At 36.5% G+C, this 20,948-nt stretch overlaps 1 protein-coding gene across 6 annotated transcripts in view; it reads right to left on the bottom strand.

Annotated features, from left to right (window-relative positions):
- ODAD2 (outer dynein arm docking complex subunit 2) overlaps window positions 1–20,948 on the bottom strand; it is a 190,649-nt gene that overhangs the window by 57,645 nt on the left and 112,056 nt on the right. For all 6 annotated transcript variants that reach the window (XM_053923511.1, XM_053923512.1, XM_053923513.1 and 3 more), the window contains one exon: window positions 15,995–16,109. In XM_053923511.1, coding sequence (XP_053779486.1) covers window positions 15,995–16,109 — 115 coding nt within the window. The remainder of the gene's footprint in view (window positions 1–15,994; window positions 16,110–20,948) is intronic.

Genomic DNA, 20,948 nt, shown 5'->3' with positions numbered 1-20,948 from the left:
GAATTACTTTACACTTCCCACTGTAGTTCTTCAAAAATCAAAATTAGAACATCAATTATCACCCCTTTGCTTCTGAACTGAAGAAAACATAAATAAATTTCAGGTAAAATAAATGATACGGTCCTCATAGTCTAACATAGCAGAAAATGCATTATATTTTGAGAGCACCTTTATCCAATTAAATCATAAAAATATGTAAGGAAAGTAAAACAAACAATCAAGCAAAAAATAACCAGAGACATTGAAATTAAGAACAAACTGACAGCAACCAGAGGAGAGATGGGAGGGGGTATGGGGGTGGGGGAAGAGGGGGAAAGGTTTTCAGGAACATCTACAAAGGACACATGGACAAAACCAAGGGGGGGGTAGGATCAAGGGTGGGAAGTGGGGATGGCTGGGGTGGTGGGGAGTGGGGAGACAACTGTACTTGAACAACAATAAAAAAAAGGTTAAAAAAAGTTATTTGAAAACAAAATTAGTAATATCAATATTATTTTAAAACCATCTATTATTTTGTTATAATTGATTTTGTTTTGTTGAATTGAGTCGACCTTATTGCAAAAATATGTAATAGTATACTAAAGAAAAAGAAAGAAATAAAACGAAAATAAATTTCATGATTTTTTTCCACTTCCCTAGCCTGATTTAAGATAATTTTCTTAAAAACCACAGGCAATGGTGATTGTCACCTTTTACTATGTCCTGTGCTGGTGCTGCTTTAGTTGCAATATCCTGTTAATCAGGAGGTCTAAACCGTGAGGCACTACTGTGTATCCAGAGGCTCACAGAGTTAATTATATGACATTCTTAAGCAATGATGCATTTAAAAGAAGTTTATAATAAGTACAGGTGCTAAACAAATTTGTCATATCATAAAAAGCTATTATTTATAAATATATATGCATTTATATTTATATATATATATATATATACATTTTAAATTTTAAAATATTGTGTATTTAAATAATTTTCTCACTGGTACTCAGTAACCCACAGATTAAGATGAGTAAAGTAATTTCTTGTTAAGATCTAGTCAGTTGCATCTGAAGAGTGCACTGCATGCATGGATCAGGCTAAGAACAACACTTGAGACCATAAAATGACAGAAAAAATACTGAACTATATGAAATAGTGTATTTATAAAAACAAAACAGAGTCTCCAATTGTTTTGTAAAGTTTACTTGTTGGGTCTGTTACATCACATTTTTGTATAAATAAGTGCTTAGCTTCCCAGTTCAGCAGATAAGTCAATTCACCTCATAATTAACCCAAAATATCACAATATACTAACTGTAACTAATCTTCCTTTGCATGAATGTTCTCATATTTGAAGCCAGGTATCTGGTTCACCTTATCTTATGCAATGTGTACCTTTGACTAATTTTCATATTAAGTGGTTTTCATAGGTTTCATTTAGAATTTATCAATGTGTCTCTTAAAACGTGCCCAAAGATTAACACAGAATTCCAGATGTGGTCTGACTAGGGCAGAGGGTAGCGGAATTCTTATATTCTGTGAGCTAGAAACAGTGCTTCTGCTAGTGTGGCAGACTGTAAGCACTATGTCAGCAGTCATTTTACCCCATTTGTTCACATTAAGCTTTGAATCAGCCCAAATCCTATCTTTTACAAATGAATTATTATACGGCCAGGATTCCCGCATCCTGCACTTATGGGAATTCTAGCAAAATTAGGTTGAATAATTTTCAAGGAAAAGATAAATTTTCAATTTACCTCTTGGAAATATTATATATTTCCTTGAAAATATAATTATAATTTTATAATTATATAATTATAATTTCATATAATTTTATATAATACTTTGAGAAACCAAGCAAGCTATCTGGATATTTTGGAGTAAAAAAGTTATCCAACCACTCTGATGTTAAAATAAATTCCTTAGGTAAGTATAAAATACAGTTTCTCAGACATTAGTTCTCAAACTTTGTTGCACATGGGAGTGTGCTGCAGGGGAATTTTTAACATCCCCAGAGCCCAAGTTGTGCCCCATACCAGTTGCATCAGAATGTCTGGTAGTGGGAGCCAGCGTCTACAGAAATCTCTAGGTGATGCCGACATGTATCAAAGTTTGATAACCACTGAGTTTAGAGTTTAAATCAGACAGTGAGAATACCGGGGCATATCCCAGCTTCATCACATTAGCTATATGGCTTTGAACAAGCTGCTTAACTTCTCTTTAAGTTTCAATTTCCTCTTCTGTAAAATAGAACTAATAATAGTATTTCTCTCTTAAGGGTTGTTAAAAGGATACATAAAAGCATATTTCAAGGTGCCTGGAATATGACAATAGCTGCTATCAGTATTATTTTCTAATTATTTTGACATACATAATTGAGATAGCAATAAATATTTTACTACATATTCAATCCTATTTTAAAATCTAAAAAGGATTAAGTTGGCAAAAATACATCTTTGTCATTAGATAATAAATCTATGTTTATACCATCAAAACACTTTCATTCATATATTCATTCATTTATTTGGCAGATTAGGACCCTCAGAAATATAAGGCATTATATTATGTTGTGGAATTCAAAATGAGTAAGATCTAGACTAGTGGTTCCCAGCCCAGGTTTCACATAATAATCACGAGTTGATTTCTTAGAAATATGAATGTGTAGGTCTTAATCTCAATATATAGAACAGGGATAGGGCCCTTGTGTGAGAATATTATTTAAAGCTCTGAAGGTACTGTGTATCCTAAGTGAAGAATAGCCAATCTGGACAATTGTCAAAGTGCATTGCTCTTACTTCCAAAAGCATAGCATCATTGTAAAAATGATTAACCCAAATGCCCATATTTAGTTTAAGAATAAACAGAGGCATCCTGATCCTCTATGATCTGACCCTATATAACAACAATCAGAACTCTGGCAAAAAATGGCAAAATCAACTTTTTCATAACTGTCAAAATAAATGAAAAGCTTATGTGAATGTTTATTCCAGAAAAATGCCTGAATCTTAGTAAGAACAGTGAGCTCTGTATTCTTTTAACTGCCTATTCCCACATCCCCATCCCTGGCTCTGTAATAGCCTTGAAAACCAAGAGCATTACAGCCATGGTACCTGGGAAAGCTGGAAGCCTCACAGCCACGGAATGGGAGGAACAGATTTGGAGCTCCCAAAAGAGTGCCATTCCAACAGAATGATCACTACTTAGACTGAATGGTAACACCTAGGACAAACTCCAAAGGCTTGTCTTTACCTCACAGCTCACTGAGTGAGGAAAGTCTATCAGTGGCAATTATTTAACAAAAATGTGTTTGAGATGTTAATATCAGCTGAGACAAACAATTAAAAGGAAAATCTTGGAAATGAGATGTCTATAGAGGGCTTTGAAAAACTCCAACATATTCCTGGAGACCTAAAATGCCACATGCAAGCACACAGGGTTATGCACATGCCCAAAAAAGACCTGAGAGAGCCCTACCTGCTCACCTCTGGCTGATCCTGAGCCTCTACAAAAGCAGAAGTGAAGGGAAAGACAGAGTTGTAAACTGCTGGAGTGTCCAATGTGCACCAGAACACGCACACAGGGCCCCTCACCAAAGGGTGAGAAACCCAATGTTGCAAGTCATTTAAGAAAATCTCTGTCAACTCATTATCTAACTAGTGAGCTAACCGAGCAGAGAACCCAGTGACCATGCTGACAAAGAATACAGACATTGCAGAATTAGTCCAAGAAAGTCACTAGCAAACAAACAATAGCCAAAAACAAACTAACAAACAAAAGAAAAAACCCAAACCAACAACAACATAACCCCTGAGAAGGGAGAAATCTAATTTCCAGACGTTCTACATTATATTATTTAAAATGATGTCCAACAGAAAGTCATGAGACATAAAATAAAAACAAAAACAAAACAAAACAAAGTGAGTCCCAAAGTATGCTCCAGGAAAAAACAACAGTCAATAAAATTGGATGCTAAGGAAGCCTTTACCATGTTGGACTTACTAGATAAAGGCTTTAAATAAGCTATTATATATATAAGTTCAAGGAACTAAAGGAAACCATGCTTAAACAATCAAAGTCTGATAATAATGTATCAGGACGTAGAGGAATTCAGTAAAGAGATTTAAATTACACAAAAGGAATCAATTAGAAATACTGGACTTGAAAAGTACAAGAAATGAAATAGAAAGTTCACTAAACGGGTCCAACAGCAGATTTGAGCAGGAAGAAGAGAGACTCAGTAAAGTTGAATATAGGTCAATTCACATCACCTAGTCTGAAGAGCAAAAATAAAAAAAAATGAGCACATCCTCAGGGACCAACAGGACACCAATACACATACATATATGGGAGTTCTGGAAGAAGAGGAGAGAGAGAACAAGAAAGAATACTTGAAGAAATAATGGCAAAAGCTTTACAAATCTGATGAGAAACTTTAACCTCTATAACCAATATCTTCATGAATTTCTAATACATTAAACTAAGAACTATACACCTAGACACATCATAATCAAACGATGAAAGACAAAAGAAAACCTTGAAAACTGTACATAACTCATCATATAGGAGGAAACCTCATGAAGATCAATAGCTACAAACACACAGCTAACATACTGGTGAAAAAAAGCTTTCCCTATACGACTAGGAACAAGATAATGCCCACTTTCCCTGCTTATGTTAAATATAATATTGGAAGTCCTAGCCAGAGCAATCAGATAAGAAAATAAATAAAAGGCATTCAAATTGTAAAAGAAAAAGTAAAACTGTCATTATTTGCAGATACATGATATCAATATATAGAAAACACTACAGATTCCACCAAAAAATATTAGAATTAGCTGAATTTAGTAAAATTGCAGGATACAAAATTAATATACAGAAATTTGTTGCATTTCTGTACACTAATGAATTAGCAGAAGGAAAAGTTAAGAAAATAATTCCATTTACATTTTCATCAAAAAGAATAAAATACTTAGGAATAAATTTAACTAAGGGGATAAAAGACTTGTGCTCTGAAAATTGTAAGACATTGAAGAGGACACAAATAAATGAAAAGATACATCATGCTCATGTACTGGAAGGATTAATATGGTTTTTTAAAAATTTTTATTGTTATTCAATTACAGTTGTCTGCATTTTCTCCCCATCCCTTCATCCCACCCCAGCCAAACCCACCTCCCTCCTTCACCTCCACCCTCCCCCTTGATTTTGTCCATGTGTCCTTTATGATTAATATTGTTAAAATGTCCATAGTACCCAAAGCAATCTACATATTCAATGTAGACTGAATCCTATCAAACTATCAAAGGTATTCTTCTTGGAACTCAAACAATACTCCTAAGATTCATACACAATCACAAAAGATCCTGGATAGTCAAAGCAATCTTGAAAAAGAACAAAGTTGGAAGTATATGCTCCCTAATTTAAAACTACACTATAAAGCTATAATAATAAAATCAGAACTGGTACAGAAACAGACACAGAGATCAATGGAACTGAATAGAGAACCCAGGAATAAACCCTCACTTATATGGTTAATTAATTTATGACAAAGGAAGGAAGAATATACAATGGGGAAATGACAGTCTGTTCAATAGGTGGTGTTGGGAAAATTGGTCAGGAACATTAAAAAATGAAATGGGACCGTTTTCTTATACCATACACAAAAATACCACTCCTGGGAATATATCCTAAGAATCCCAAAACACCAATCAGAAAGAATATATGCACCCCTATGTTCATAGCAGCATTATTTACATCAGCCAAGATCTGGAAATGATTCAAATGTCCATCAGTAGATGAGTGTATAAAAAAGCTGTGGTACATTTATACAATGGAATACTACATGGCTATAAAAAACAAGGAACTCTTACCCTTTGCGATAGCATGAATGGACCCGGAGATTATTTTGCTAAGTAAAATAAGCCAGTCAGAGAAAGAAGACAAATAACATATGATCTCACTCATATGTGTAATCTAATGAACAAAATAAACTAACAAAATAAAAACAGAGGCATGGATACATAGAACAGACTAATGGATCTCAGAAGGGAGGGGGTGGGGGTGACTGGAGGAGATTAGCCCAAGAACATATGTGCATATATGCATAGCCCATGGACACAGACAACAATGTGGTGAAGTCCTGGGTAGGGGTAGTGAGGGCTGGGTGGAAGGGGACAAAGGGGAGAAAATGGGGAACATTTGTAATAATGTCAACAATTAAAAAACAATAAAAAATTTAAAAAGACATCCTGTGTTCATAGACTGGAAGACTTAACACTGTTAACAGGTCAATACGACCCATAGTGATCTATAGATTCAATACAATCCCTATCAAAATCCCCACAATTTTTTTTGCAGAAATAGAAAAAGCCATCCTAATATCCATACATAATCTCAAAGGACCCTAAATAGCCAGAACAATCTTGAAAAAGAACAAAGTTGGAGGTCTCACACTTCCTGATTTCAAAACTTACTACAAAGCTACAGTAATCAAAATAGTGTGATAATGACATAAAAACAGACATGTAGACCAACAAAATAGAACAGAGTCCCAGAAATACTCCCTTGGCTATTCTTGCAAATGATATTTAACAAAATCATACTGTCATGACCAGAAGGCCCCCAAGAACATTCAATTGGAAAAGTAAAGTCTTCAACAAATGATTCTGGAAAAACTGGAATTTCATACGCAAAAGAATGAAGTTGGACCCTATGTTATATCGTATAAAAAATTACTCCAAATGGACTAAACACCTTGTAAACCTTGAAGTATAATACTCCTAGAAGAAAATAATCCAAAGTACAATGTAGCTGAAGTCATGAGCATCCTGAGTTTAGGGTCTAGAAGTAGTATAATAGAAGTATTCCAAAGAGGGAACCCAAATATAGTTCACTTCTTGAAAACAGGGGTAGCAAAAGGGCTTCCACGTCCATGCAAGGAGACAGAAAAATACTACTACTAACTGTTGCCTGTGGATATTTCTTGTGTGAAGCTATGTGCCTAGAGAAATGGAGGGATACCACCTGGTGACAAGGAACCAAGGTCCCGGTGAGATATCTGAGGCCATGAATTCTGATGGTGATCAAGTGCAACGTGTGATCCTGAGTGTTCCTGGCTAAGGTAGATAGAATGATGTAATAATTTAATGGATGAGGTCCTATAATAAAGTAACATTACTGATAACTGTACTTCCAAAATTAAATGGGTAAATGGTTTCATAAGTAGTTAATTGTTGGCACAATTTTGTATACACCTATTTAGAATAGGTTATACCTTCAGTTGTAACTTTCAATTTTGTATACTACATCTCTGTTCTACTTCCTAGACAAGTAAACTCCCTTGCAGTCCTTTTTGAAGTTGGGGCTGACAAGTATGGAATAGCAAAGCAGTAGCAGAGAAGGAGAAAAATTCAAGTGAAAGCAATAGATTTGACCTGTTGATAGTGGTCCTTTTGTTATTGGGGGAAAATGAGTTCTTGCAGTGTCTAGAGGAAGAGAATTTCCTGAGACCGGCACAGGAGGATGGGACTGTCATTTGGTTTATTGATGATGTAAAGTTAAAGGGGTTCACTCCTGACTTCCTAATATCTTATCTCCATCTGTCTTGCCATAAAAAAGTTCTAACATTATCTTCGGCAAGGCTAAAGCAAAAGCCAGTGTCCAGAGTTTCTGCTCCATGTTAAAGTGCAGTCCAGTCTAGCGTCTGGCCAGCTTGGTGTTTGTTTCCGGTGTTTGTTTCCGCTGCCGTGCTGCAGTGTTCATGCTCCCTCCTGCAGCACAAGGCCGCGTGGCTTCGGAGAGAATAGGTGCATGCACCACACAAGCGTGGGTCATCCGACAAGAGGGAGAGCACTTAGTCATTTTGGAGCCCACACCATCTGCTACTGGCCCGGTAGCTGCTAGACCCACATAGTCATGTGTTCCTGGGTGAGAGAGCACATGAACAAATGGGATGAGTGCGTCACTGGGTAGGGGAGAGAGAGAGAGAGGGAGAGAAAATTCTTTGTTCCCCTGGGACTACATCAGCTTGGGCTTGGGACAGACCGGGTGCCCCCTCAAAATGACCAATCAACTGCTCAAGGTTTTGCCAGCCCCAAATGGGTTTACACCCCCTAGTTAGACTGATGGGCCTGTATAGTCCAGCACCTTCCCCTGTGCCCCCCAACAATCTGGTGCTGGAGGAGGGGAAGAAAGGGGTGTTAATACCCTTGGTGGAACAATGTTATGAATGCTATGATCCCCTAGGACGTGAAGAACTGTAGCTTCTTGGTGAAGCAAACAGGTTTATTTTTTGTTCTCCAGTTATTAAGCTCAATGTCTAAGTCCCTTTGCTCCCCCCTTCCAGCTAAATACCAAAAGTAACACTTTCAGCTGTGATCTGACAGGAAGCTTCTTAACACCCTCTCTTTTGTCTTGCCCCTTCCTATCCCCACTTGACAATCTGGCACACAGAAAATAATTTGTAATGTGGTTCACTTTGTTCTTTTAGGATCTTAGGAACTGGGGGCCAGATGGGCAGCACACTGAGAACTACATATTTGGTGAGTTAAAAATGATAGCAACTCAAAATAGGTAGGCAGCATGAAAAACACAAATTACATTTTAAAGAATTTTAGATTGGAAAAAAAAATAGGTGCACAGTCTTTGGCACATTGTTGGACAGCTATACATTCTAGGGCCCAAACATGACCAAATCCAAGCTCATAAATGTGTTTACGGTAGGATTCTTAGTATGAAACTGCTATGCCTACACAAGCCTTCTCCAGGTTCTCTGTGGCTTACTGATTGGGCATGGCTCATTGGGCAGCTGAAGTTAAAACAGAGAGTGATGTCAAATCCTGTCCTGTTTGATCAGCTGTGTTCTGTCACACCTGTAGTCGGGAAGTTGGCCTCATCTACACTCAGCACTCGACATTCCTGACTAAAATTGCCCAAGCTTGTGTTTGGACCTCACAGAAATTAATTTCTTCTCTTCTCCTTGGAGTAATCATTCTCAAATGTCTTTGACTGGCTTCTCTGTTTGGAGCTGATCCTTAAGCCACTGGTTTTAAAATTACCAGAGATATTTTTCCTCCAAGATCAACATTCAAAACCAGGCATTATTTTCTAAACAAGTGGCAAAATTAAGTTTAAGAAGTTTACAAGGAAAATTATCTCATAGATATATTACTGATTTGAAAGAGATTATTTAAGTTTTCTTACTAATTCTATAACTTGTCTTACACATTCAGAATACTTATTCTAAAATAAAAATACCTGTTTCCTATCTAGCTTATAAGGAAGTGGTGATTACAAATTAATATGAATTATGTGAATCACTTCTTTTGAAAGGGATAAAAATATTAACTTTTACTTTTTTCTTAATAAATACTTTTAGTCTTTAATGAAAGAAACTGAGGAAATTAAATACTATTTTGCAATATTCACAAAAAAGTATTAAAAAGCAATGATATTTTTATATAAATGTTGGCAAAAGGCATGAAAATGATTGTAAATGATGTAACACAATTATACATTTTTACATGAGATTCTGCATTTTGCACAAATTTGATTTGACTTGCTGCAGCATAGAGTTTTGCTTCTTATGAACAAAGAATTTACCACTACATGGATTTTTGCCAGATTCGGTTGTTGCATTCTTTACATCACAACCTCCTAATACTAAACACCTGTTCAACCACTGTTTTTCTCAAAAAATGTGTTTGATCGTTCAGCTTGAAAGGAACAGCTTTTCACTTTCATTTACAAATCTCTCACACTTTCACAAAGCGGTTATTTGTCTGCAAGCAGACTTGAAGCTCTGGAAGTTTACTAAATAAGATCACTCACTACAGAGGTCAAACCTCGGGATGTCTGTCCTTTTTAGCAATCTTAACTGAAAAACGACAACATAAACTTTCTTTAAGTCTAACCCAGAAAACACTTTAAATGGTACACTTTGAAATAAACATTTGAAAAATACGCAGTGAATTTTTTGTAATTAGTTCACTTTATTTCAGCTCTCTTTTTTTCAGTTCTTAATAGACTGAACACTGAGTAATTTTTTAAGCTAAAGATGCTCTTTTTTTTGTCTTAGATAGTCCTTTGAGTTTTATATAAGACCATAAAACAGACATACATTTCATAATTTGATTTTCTAATCATATAAAAAAAGGACAGATAATTAAGCTGGCAAAACATACCTTTTCACTAATAGATTTTCTTTATCGCTGATAAGCTACCAAAAACTATTTATTAAATACTGACTTTCTTCAAAATGAAGGACATTTTTAAGCTTTTTAATTGACACGCTGGTCAACTAGTGAAAGTGTAGGATACTAGAAAAATCCTACATTCTATTTGTTTTATGCACATAGTAACAAAATAATTACATGCAAACTTACATCATGAATCTTTTTTGTCTCAATTACCCCGCAATGCATTACTGAAGTCTTTGACTGTGGTACTTGGTTGCCTGGCTCATTCACTGATAGGCAGCTTTAAATATTTCCAAGTAGGAAAAGATGCAACACATTCACTAGAACTAATTATTACATCTCATTTTCTTCACAGATAGAGCTGACAACGCGTTCTAATACATATGCTGTTAACAATATAAAAAATGGGTAACATCTGTTTCACACAATGGCCATTTCACCATATCCATTCCACATGGACATGTACATTGTACGCTCAGGTTTCACCATGCCCGACAGTCGCCGCAGGACCCTGACGGGGCACTAACTTGTCCGAAGACACGCTTGCGCTTTCCTCCCATTCGCATCACTCTTAGCTACAATCGACAATGGCTGGTTTCTGCAGCATTACTGTCAGGGCCATTAGCCCAGACAAAGAAGTTATTTATTTCAAAATCATGCCAAATCCTATGACTCATAAGTTAATAAGTCTAAAATGACTTGCAAAGTATCCTATGTAAAAGAAGGGGAAATGCTTTCTTAAAAAGTAAAAGGCAATTTTTCTTAGAAAGCTGAGTCATTACCTTACCTGAATGGGGGAGTGGCAGGGAGAAGGAGGAAAGAATGGGCCAACATCTCTGGCAAGATCTCATTTGGTTCTAATATTTCACGGCAAGCTGGGAGCCCAGCATACTCAAAAAACAAAAACAAAAACAAAAACACTCCTGCCCCTACTCTACCTGAGATTTTATAATCCTATTAGAAACAATTTTAATTTACCTAAAAACAATACACAAAATGCTTCTGGAAGATGCCAAATTGAATATAATCAAGTCGGATAACTTTTGGAGGATGATGTAAAATAAGATCATAAAAGAACTCCATGCATATAGACATTTACAAGTCTCTTAACCCATATTATTTAAGCTAATCTAAAAGGCAACTGATTGTAAAATGCACTATTATTTTACAAACGACCAATGCAAATGCTGCCCTTTCACCTATGACACAATGTTAATTATTAAACACATCCCTGGGAAAATATGCTCAAATTTTTACCAGTAGGTTAGAGGTAACTATTTTCTCTCCCTATGTGAAAGAACGTTCTAGAAAGGTTCAAATTAAAGTTTGTTTCATTTAGCCTCCCACTGTTTTTTAAAAACTGGAAACTTAATTGCATGAGTATTAAGGTGCAAAAGAAAAACGAGGGGGGGGGGAAATATAATGTGTACCTACACAGGGTTTGGCAAAGAGCTGGTGCTAAATAACCGTTATTGAATTAATGAAATTATTTGATATGCCTAGAAATTAAATTGAATCATCACTTTTAATTTTACTATATTTATGTATTGCCACAAAGCTCTTCAAGGCAAAATGGAAAATTTAAATGTAAATGCTTATAAGTATAAACAGAGTTCCATAACTAATTATTAACATTATAATATGTTTCTCTCCGGCATCATTTTATATTTTGGGGCTTTTACACTTACTGAAAGGTAGCCAAAGAAAGTAACAGACGATGTTGCTCTCCTTCCATATAATACAGGGGTAAAACTGACAGAAAAGCTCATTCAACCTTTAGATTCCTATGTCATAAGTTAAAAATTGAATCAAATACAAAAGCTTTTCTGTTTTTGATTTGTGATTCATTTTGGTATAAGTATTATAAAACAAATAGGTCAACAATTCATGCATTTTAAATACTGATTTGGTTTAGTGTGAAAAGCATTAGTCAACAAAATGTGAAACATTGTTTAAAGCTTACTAAAATACATAGGGGCATGGCCCAAAAGTCTCAGTGCAGTGTTATGCTATAATGACTTCAGAAGTATAAATGCTTCAACCTTTAAAAATGCAATTATATACATTTCATTTCCACTTGTTTAGTTTTGTGTATTTTGAAAAACACTTTTTTTAACTTTTAAATTTCTCATTGAAGATGGCACTGACTGCAACAAAGCATTAGAGTTAAAATTTTCACTTCAGAGCTTCCAAAACTGAACAAGTATAAAAGAAAGTTAAATAATAAGACTTCCAAATGACTTTTTAAAGACTCTTTTAAAAAACAGACTATTTTTAGAGTAGTTTTAGGTTCACCTAAAGAACGGAGCACAAGGAACTGGGACTTGCCACACAGCCCTTCCCGCACACACGCACGGCCTCCCCAATGCCACCCCGCAGTGCCCCGCCCAACAGCACACCAAATGGCACCCGCACCAAGGCCATTTTAAAAATATACCCCCAGAGTGCTAGACCAAATAACAGATTTCGAAGTTTGTAGCGTTACACTTTTGAAGTTCTCCAAGTTTAAAACGGCCTATATTTTCAGGAGCAATAGGGATTTTTCTTCACAAAGGAATCACGCAAAAAATCTTCTTGAAGTGAAGGGAACAAGCAGAGATCTCTTCATCAGTCCATCTTTCCCCCAGGAGTGGTAAGGGAACTAAGTTTCTTCTTGAGAAGAATTCAAAAACACTGAATTGGTGGAGTTCAGAGCATGCAGTGGGCAGGTGAACCGAAGAGAAATGGAACAAACAGGAGCTCTTCTCCGAGGCCTGGACCTAGTCTAGGCCTTGGGACCAAGGGCTGGAAGACAGGCAGGCTGTGTTGTGTTTAAAGTTTGAGTGTGGTTCATTCAGGTTGTGAGCACAGGGGATCAGTTAGCTGTTCAGGGCAGAAATCCTGGGCAGGAATAACGAATACGAACATATTGGAACATCTCCTAAGGCCAGATAGATAAGCCGGCTGATTTGGAGTTATAAAGTCCATAAGACTAAAGGTATAATTTACACATAGTAACAGCACTAAGTAGAAATATTATCTATATAAAATGGTATCTTACCAAAGATAATATTGACTTCTACATTTAAATTTACATTTTCAGACCTGGCTGGTGTAGCTCAGTGGATTGAGTGCCGGCCTCCGAATCGAAAGGTCGCTGGTTTGATTACCAGTCAGGACACATGCCTGGGTTTTGGGGCAGGTCCCCGGTAGGGGGCAGGTGAGAGGCAACCAATTGATGTTCTTCCTCTCTTTCTCCCTCCCTTCCCCTCTCTCTAAAAATAAATAAACAAAATCTTCAAAAAATAAGAATAAAAAATAAATTTATTTTCAGCAATTACTGATAATCAACCAGTATCCATAACATCCTTCTTTGGAAAAAGTAAAAACCTTTAGTATATTTTTACCTATTGCTTTCCACTACTTAATGTGTTTTTTAAATCATATGAATTGTTACTGTGATAATATTATCTGCTTTTATTTTATACTATTACTTTTAAAGAAATTCTTAATAATTTGAAAGATATATTATCAACACAAATTCATATTTAACTATAAATTCTAATTATTTGTTCATTATTGTTTCTATAATTCGTGTTATTCTTTTTCTTAGAATCTTATGTTTTGTTGGAAAATATTCTAAAGTAATTATTTTTTTCAGAAAAGGTTCATTTGTGATAAGCTTCCTGAGTCCTGACAATTCTAAAAGAAAAATGTCTTTATTCTGTCTTTATACTACACTCAGTTAAATGCTAGTTTTGCAGGGTATATATTTTAGGATAAACAATATTTTCTTCTAAAAGTCCATTTTCTTTTAGAATTTGTTGCAAATAATGTTAAGTCTAATACTGGTATAATTCTTGTTCTTATGTAACTTTTTTCTTTCCTTTAGGTTCTGGAAACATCAAATTTGAATCTGTATCTAGCAGGGATAACTGTGTTTTCCCTGCTTGGCACTAAGTGGGTCCTTTCAATCTGAAGACTGTAATCTCTCCTTACCTATTCAGTTCGCAGAAACTCCCACCGTACCACCACCCCGCACGTTTTTTAATGACTGTTTCTTCCTTTCAATCGCTGCCTTTATTTTTGCAAGTTTCAAATCCTATTTTCTTTTTTTTACTTTACATTCTTAGTTATTTACTAGACTTTATCTTCTAGATAATTACTTAGTCATATCCAATCTAGTATTTGTCTCTTCTATTAAATTTACTGTTTTGCCAAATATATTTTTAACTTACAAAACCACTGTCTTAGTCCATGAATACTTCTTTCTTTGTTCTGAGCCTTGTTGGGCATAACATTCCCCTTAGGTCACTCTGAGGAAATTTATTTTTAAAATGTAATGTTACATTCTATTTCTTACATTATCTTTGTTTCCTCTGAAGTTAGTTCTTCTTACTAATCTTGGCTTGTCTCCAATAGCACTAGCTTTCTGTAGGGGTTCATGCCATGCTAGAGGGGCTGGGCTGGTAACCAGTGAGGGTGTGCTTCAAGGAGGGTATAGTGATCTTCCTCCAACAGGCTGCTTTCTTGCTCCCTAAATAATATCATTTAAATTTTGCATTTTAAAATTCCCATTGAATCCTGTATAATAAGAATGATATTGGGTATCTACTTCTGCAACTTTTATTTTGCTCAGTATGTTTATGAGGTATGTCAACATTGATGTACACACCTTGCTGAAATGCACTCATTTTTTACTGCTGCACTGTATGCTATGACGGGACTGTACTACCACCCTGTTGTCCATGGTGCAGTGGGTTGACATTCGAGGTGTTTTATTTTTATTTATCATTTTCTGTTATAAAAAAATGGTTCTATTAGCCAGTTTGTAATAGGTCTCCCTCTACTATTAATATACAACACCGTTCACTTTTTACAAAACACTGTTTTATAGTCACAAATATTTAGGATGATATTTAGGGTCATATTTATTATATAAATTAAATCCTTTAGATAACAATATCCAACAGATTGCCCTGGCTGGGTAGCTTAGTTGGTTAAAACACCATCTTGATATGCCAGGGTAGTGGGTTCATTTCCTGGTTAGGGCACATATAAGAATCAACCAATAAATGCATAAATGAGTGGAATAACAAGTCAATATTTCTCTCTCTCCTCCTGTTTCCCTTCCCCTCTGTCTCTAAAATCAATAAATAGCAAGTACATAAAATAAAAATATGCAACAGACAGAAATATCTCTAGCAACAAGAGTCTTAAAGGGAAATCTATAAACCTATAGCAAAAAAAATTAAGATAACTGAAACAGGCTGAAGAGAAATCTTTAAAGATAATGAAATTTACAAATGAAGAACTAAAAGACTTCAGAAACTTACAGTTCAGCGTTTTCATTCATGTAAAACTTTCATCTAGAGGTTTTTATATCCAGTCTTTATTGATAAATAAAAAAGTGGGATGTGTAAAATTTAGTAATTTTTCAAGGTAACAAAAAATGTAGTGATCTTTCACTGTCATTTTGGGCTACAAATAAGATAGAAACAGTCTTGTGCTTCTGCAAGCAGCTAATGAATGCAGACAAATTTCTTACCACCCAAGAGATTAAAATGGCCAACTTTTCTTCACCCTGATTTACCTGGGGTACTTGCTTCAATTGTACCAGCCAGGCAGAACTTCCTAAGCACTGCCATCTTAGCCCAGTTTCATTTGGCATTTAAAAACCAACCAGGAAAAGGCATTGCTCAAAAATCATTTTGGCACATTCAGAACTCTTTCCCGCCAGATAAATCTGACCAAAAATAAGTCAAAAGCAATTAGTGACCTGTGGTGGCATTATTCAATACAGAACTAGAGATCCCAGAAGTGACTGACCTGGGGGCTATTACCTTAGCATTTTGGATGCAGGGACACAGGGCCCAGGCAGCACTGGCCTTCACGTCTGGGTGGGGATTTTTCAGCAAGGACCACAACAAACGAACTCCATCTAAGCGAGCAATTATCCTATTGTGAAACAAAAAAAATAGAGATATAAACTAATTCATATGTGCAAATGGAAATTTAAGTGTCCTATCTATTCCCACAATTCTACTTAGTTTTTCTCTTTCTGTTATTTTGCTTGGATTTTTCCCCCCCAAACTTTAACAACAGTAGGAATATAGCATGTTGTTGCATGGTGAGAGTTCTGATTTCAGTTTTAAATTCATGACACAGAAAGCAAGCTCCATGGTAACTACGATTCACATAAACTTAAAACCCAGCCATGTAATTTTTTAATTAGCTGTACACAGACTGTTACCTAAATGCAAAAATACTGGTTTCTTTCATATAGTAACATCTAAATACTTCCCAAAACAAATATTTATGCCTCCAAACTGTGCAGTTACCTTTTTTATTTGGTCTGTGTTTAGTTGACTTACCTTACAATGTGACATATTTTAAACTCCTCCAGTCCTAATCTAGCATTAGGAATTAAAATCATTACACCACAGTGCGTCCTTTGTTAGGCACGAAGAACACGTAACTGTTTTCCGTGTGCTCCCTTTTCATTGCAGACTGTGTTATAATTACTTAAATACTCTGTAATCAAAACATCTTCATGACTAGCTGAAAAATGAATTATCATCAGAGTCATCTCTGTACCATCTGTCTTCTGTTTACATGTCAATCAGTCCGGGGAGCAGAACCTCGCATTAAGGACCACGGAGCACTTACAGTTGAGGAGAAGGCTAAACAAAACTTAATATCCTCTACAAACATGGCTTTGTTCAGAAAGATATGTTAAACTCAAAGCAGATGAGAAAAGATAAAGAACTTCACGATTCCTTTAATTTTTAACCTCAAGTTGCGTTAAACACATGTGGTATTTAGCCACAGAGGGAATAAATACTACTAGCTTAAAATGCCATTCACATTTTTTCTTGAAAATCAACATAAAAACATCTACATTTCTTGATTATCTGAGATGAATTTTCCAGATAAAAAATGTATTATTCCAATGGTTCCAAGTAGGATGTCATTTTCACATAACCATGTAAAACTGGTAATGCAAATAACTTATAATAAGATATAAACCGTTTCTTTAAAAAATAAGTTTTAATAAGAAAAAAAGTGCATTGAGAAAGTATTTTAGCCTAAAGTTTAACTAAACCTAAACCTAAAGCTCTTTGATATCATACTGAGTGAAAAGAAAGCTTTATTTCTCGATTTATGGAAACTGTTAAAAATAGACACAGGGCACTTTACAAAGAAGGGTTTACTTTACTACCTTTTTAGCTTACTGCTTTACATACGCTACCGAAAACATAATTAATGCGGGTCCCAGGTCTCCGTATTTTTCCATACACGTCTTCTCAGTGAATGAAATGATAGATCTGTGACCCTCCCACAACGTAGGAATGAAATCTTCAGGAGTAATATTCACCTCTACAATGCTGGGTGCAACTTATCATTAGAGGGGAAGTCAGTTGGATGGCACACATTTTCAGTTTAAACAAAAAGTGTAACTCAATTCTGGGCCCCTCTCCACCTGGCAAAATTTCACAATTAACTATGAAAATCAGATCTATTGCCCCAGCTCTTGCCCCAAACCCAAAGCAATTCATCAGCTGGTTCCTTATAAAGGAAGAGGGCTGTAACCCCTCTGCTAATGCCGTAAAAGAACTCAGGACATTACAGAGTAACAACCTTCGAGGAGGAAAACATTTTCGGAAAACTGCAAACACAGGAGCTAACAAAGTCAGGGACAAAATTAAAACTTAGACTTCAGAGTTTCTCTCTGTCCCTTCTGCTTCCACCTCCCTCGGCACCAAGTCATCGACTGCTGATGTTTACTTCACAGTAACTCGATATCCCCCCCACCCGGATACTCCTCTGTTCTCCCTGCAGCACCCTAATTCTGGTCTTTACAACCTCGTATCAGGATTGCTGCAGCAGCTACACAACTGGGTTTCGTGGCTTCAGTTTCTCTCAGTTCCAATTGATCCTGTAAACCCCTGGGAAACTCACCTTCCTGAAGGCCCCTTAGAGCTGCTGCAGTAGCTCCCCGAGAGCACGGCCGCAGGTCGTTCATTCTGTTCACCACACCACCGAGCATGTTCAACCAACACCCAAAGGTCACCCGAGGAGAAAGGCTCCAAACGGCTTCCCACTGCCTGCATGGTATTAATACCCCAGTCCCCGAACTCAGTAGTTAACACTTCCAGTGAGCTGGTTTCTTCCTCCCAATTCCATATGCAGGCATTTGCTCCTAAACCTCTTGTGCCATCTGCCAAACACTAGGTGCTGAGCACACCGAACTGACAGATACAATTCTCATTACTCTGGGTAGTTACATTCTATAGCGTCACTGCAAACAGTGAATTAGTAAACACTGAACTATTGCTCCTAGGGGAAACAGAAAATTTTGTGCCTGAAAGCCTCTGCTCAGAACATTTTAATAAACTGATCACTGTGTCACCTTGTTTTGTGTGTGTTTCTGTTTAAAGGCACCTTATTGAATGTATGTGGTTGCTTCATTAACAAGGAACCCATGGCCAACAGCACTAAGAAGATTATCAAACACATTTTCCGTCAGGCACACCCCAGCCTCCCTGCACTTAGGAACACTAGACAAGATAGCTCTGCAGCACTCTGCTCAGGGGCCATTGCAAACAAAGTCACCAGCTCAAAGCATAAAACTGAAGAACATGACACCGAATGGGCTGTGAAAAGGGCACCTGCTTACCGGACGAGTTAAAGCAAGAAGACAGAGTGTGGCCTTGTTTCCCTCGGCTGGAAATGTTCAGCCGGCAACGCAAAGTTTTCATTACTCTGCACATGTCTGTTACTTAGGGCAAAAGTGCTCCAAGTATTGATTTTGGGGGTTACAAATAAATTGTAGCTGCGATACAAACTCACAAATACAGAATCTTCAAGTAATGAGGATTTTAATTGTCTCTCAGGAAATTACAGTCTCGTGAGGGAGACCACTATCATCTCTCAGAATAAATGTTGCAATAGACCCATGCAGGGGGGTCCCTACGAACACGTGAGGAAGACACTGGTTTCCTCACAACCCGCTGAAATTCTCCCAACTGAAGCCTTTGCCCCAGTCTTCTCCGTCATTTTCTATAATAATCTGCCTTTTAAGGTCACCTTTTTAAAACCAAAGCCTCTCCCACAAATCCTCTGGCCTCTCCCTCCTTTAAGCTTCTTTTGAGTTTTGCTGCCCCCTCTTTGGCACTCATAACACAGCGCTGTGCCTTACTGTGGTCATGCCTCGCATCTCCCCAGTTACTGGTAATCTCCTTGACCAAAGGACCATACATCGCCCACTGTCTTGAGGCGCACCACGGCGGTCAACGAGTATCAGGTGGACCCAAAACAGGATAGTCTCCTTTCTCCATGAATCAAAAATCTCTCCATGCCCTGGCTGGCGTGGCCCAGTGGATTGAGCGCTGGCCTGTGAACCGAAAGGTTGCTGATTCCACTCCCAGCCAGGGCACATGCCTGGATCGTGGGTCAGGTACTCAGTTGGGATTGTGTGAGAGGCAACCACACATTGATGTTTTTCTCCCTGTCTTTCTCCCCTTTCCTTTCTCTAAAAATAAATAAATAAAATCTTTAAAAAATATCTCTCCAACACAAGTACATTCATTTTTAACCTCATACTGGTAAAGCCCATGTTCAAATTCTAAATCTAACCAGTAGAGTAAGCTTTCATTTGAAGTTGTCTCTAATTTGAAAGTGCATTTGTATAGAATTTTTGTACAACTTTGCTTTTTGTGTGTACAATGATGGGATAATAGGTGGCATTAACTTACACCATTGTTCTTATGCATAGGCCTACCTACTTTTGCAAAGTTTTTTTAATTTTGATTAGCATCTTGCTCTGAATTCATTTTCAGCACTATGTTAACTCTTCTTGTTTTTAGTATCAATATAATTTAACATTAATTCTTTAACATTATTAAAAATAAAACTGAATTATGTTTTCAAAAATCTTCAGTATTTCATAGAAATCAAACTGCATGGCTGGCAGAATAACCATTCTAGAAAGATGAATACATATATATATATATATATATATATATATATATTCTGGCTATTAAAAAAACCAAAGAAACCAAAACAGGCACAGTGCTTATGTTTCTCAGTTTCTTTTATTATATTAACATTTGCCAGAATTGCTAAGAAGACTGGCTGGCCTGCCTGCCTGTTGAGACCACACATAGGAACAAATGTGAAGCATTTGTACCCACATAGTAGGCGTGGCTAAGGTTGCAGCATTTCTTTCTGGCAATGACAATACATCTATTTCAAAACCACAATTTTGCATGATTTCCAAAACTTTCTTAATATTTGCTGAAAATTACACTGATACATACTGTTGTAAGACAATGGCTCAAACTAAAAATGTGCTTGGCCTAAAAGAGCTTGATGTTCTTAACCACATTAAAGGATGCCACTGAAATCTATAGGTTCTGAGACCAAGCTAGCAATTCAGCGAAAATGGAAACATACATGAATATCAGAATGAAATGATCATTCCTGTGAAAAACTATGGTTAAACCAGAATTTTACTTTTTAATAAAAAATTCTCGATGGTTGTATGTTTATATCCTATGTTTTATTTTAAAGAAGCTATGCTATGGTAGGCCGAATGTGGAGAAAAGACGCGATGCACAAGCCTCTGGAAAGGTATGCTCCAGAACTCTTGGCCTTGGTTAAGCGGGATGACAGTCTATCCTTCCATAATTCTATAAGCTATATGATTAGAAAAGCTCTAAAAACTTTTCCTCAGAAAAAAAAATTCATTCTTACAGTCAATATTAACAGAGTGACCACTGTGTGCCAGGTAAA

This window comes from Desmodus rotundus, chromosome 4 (genome assembly GCF_022682495.2).
Source record: "Desmodus rotundus isolate HL8 chromosome 4, HLdesRot8A.1, whole genome shotgun sequence".
NCBI classification, from domain to species: domain Eukaryota; kingdom Metazoa; phylum Chordata; class Mammalia; order Chiroptera; family Phyllostomidae; genus Desmodus; species Desmodus rotundus.
Note: the sequence above shows the minus strand (reverse complement) of the source record. Positions and strands in the feature narration are given on the sequence as shown.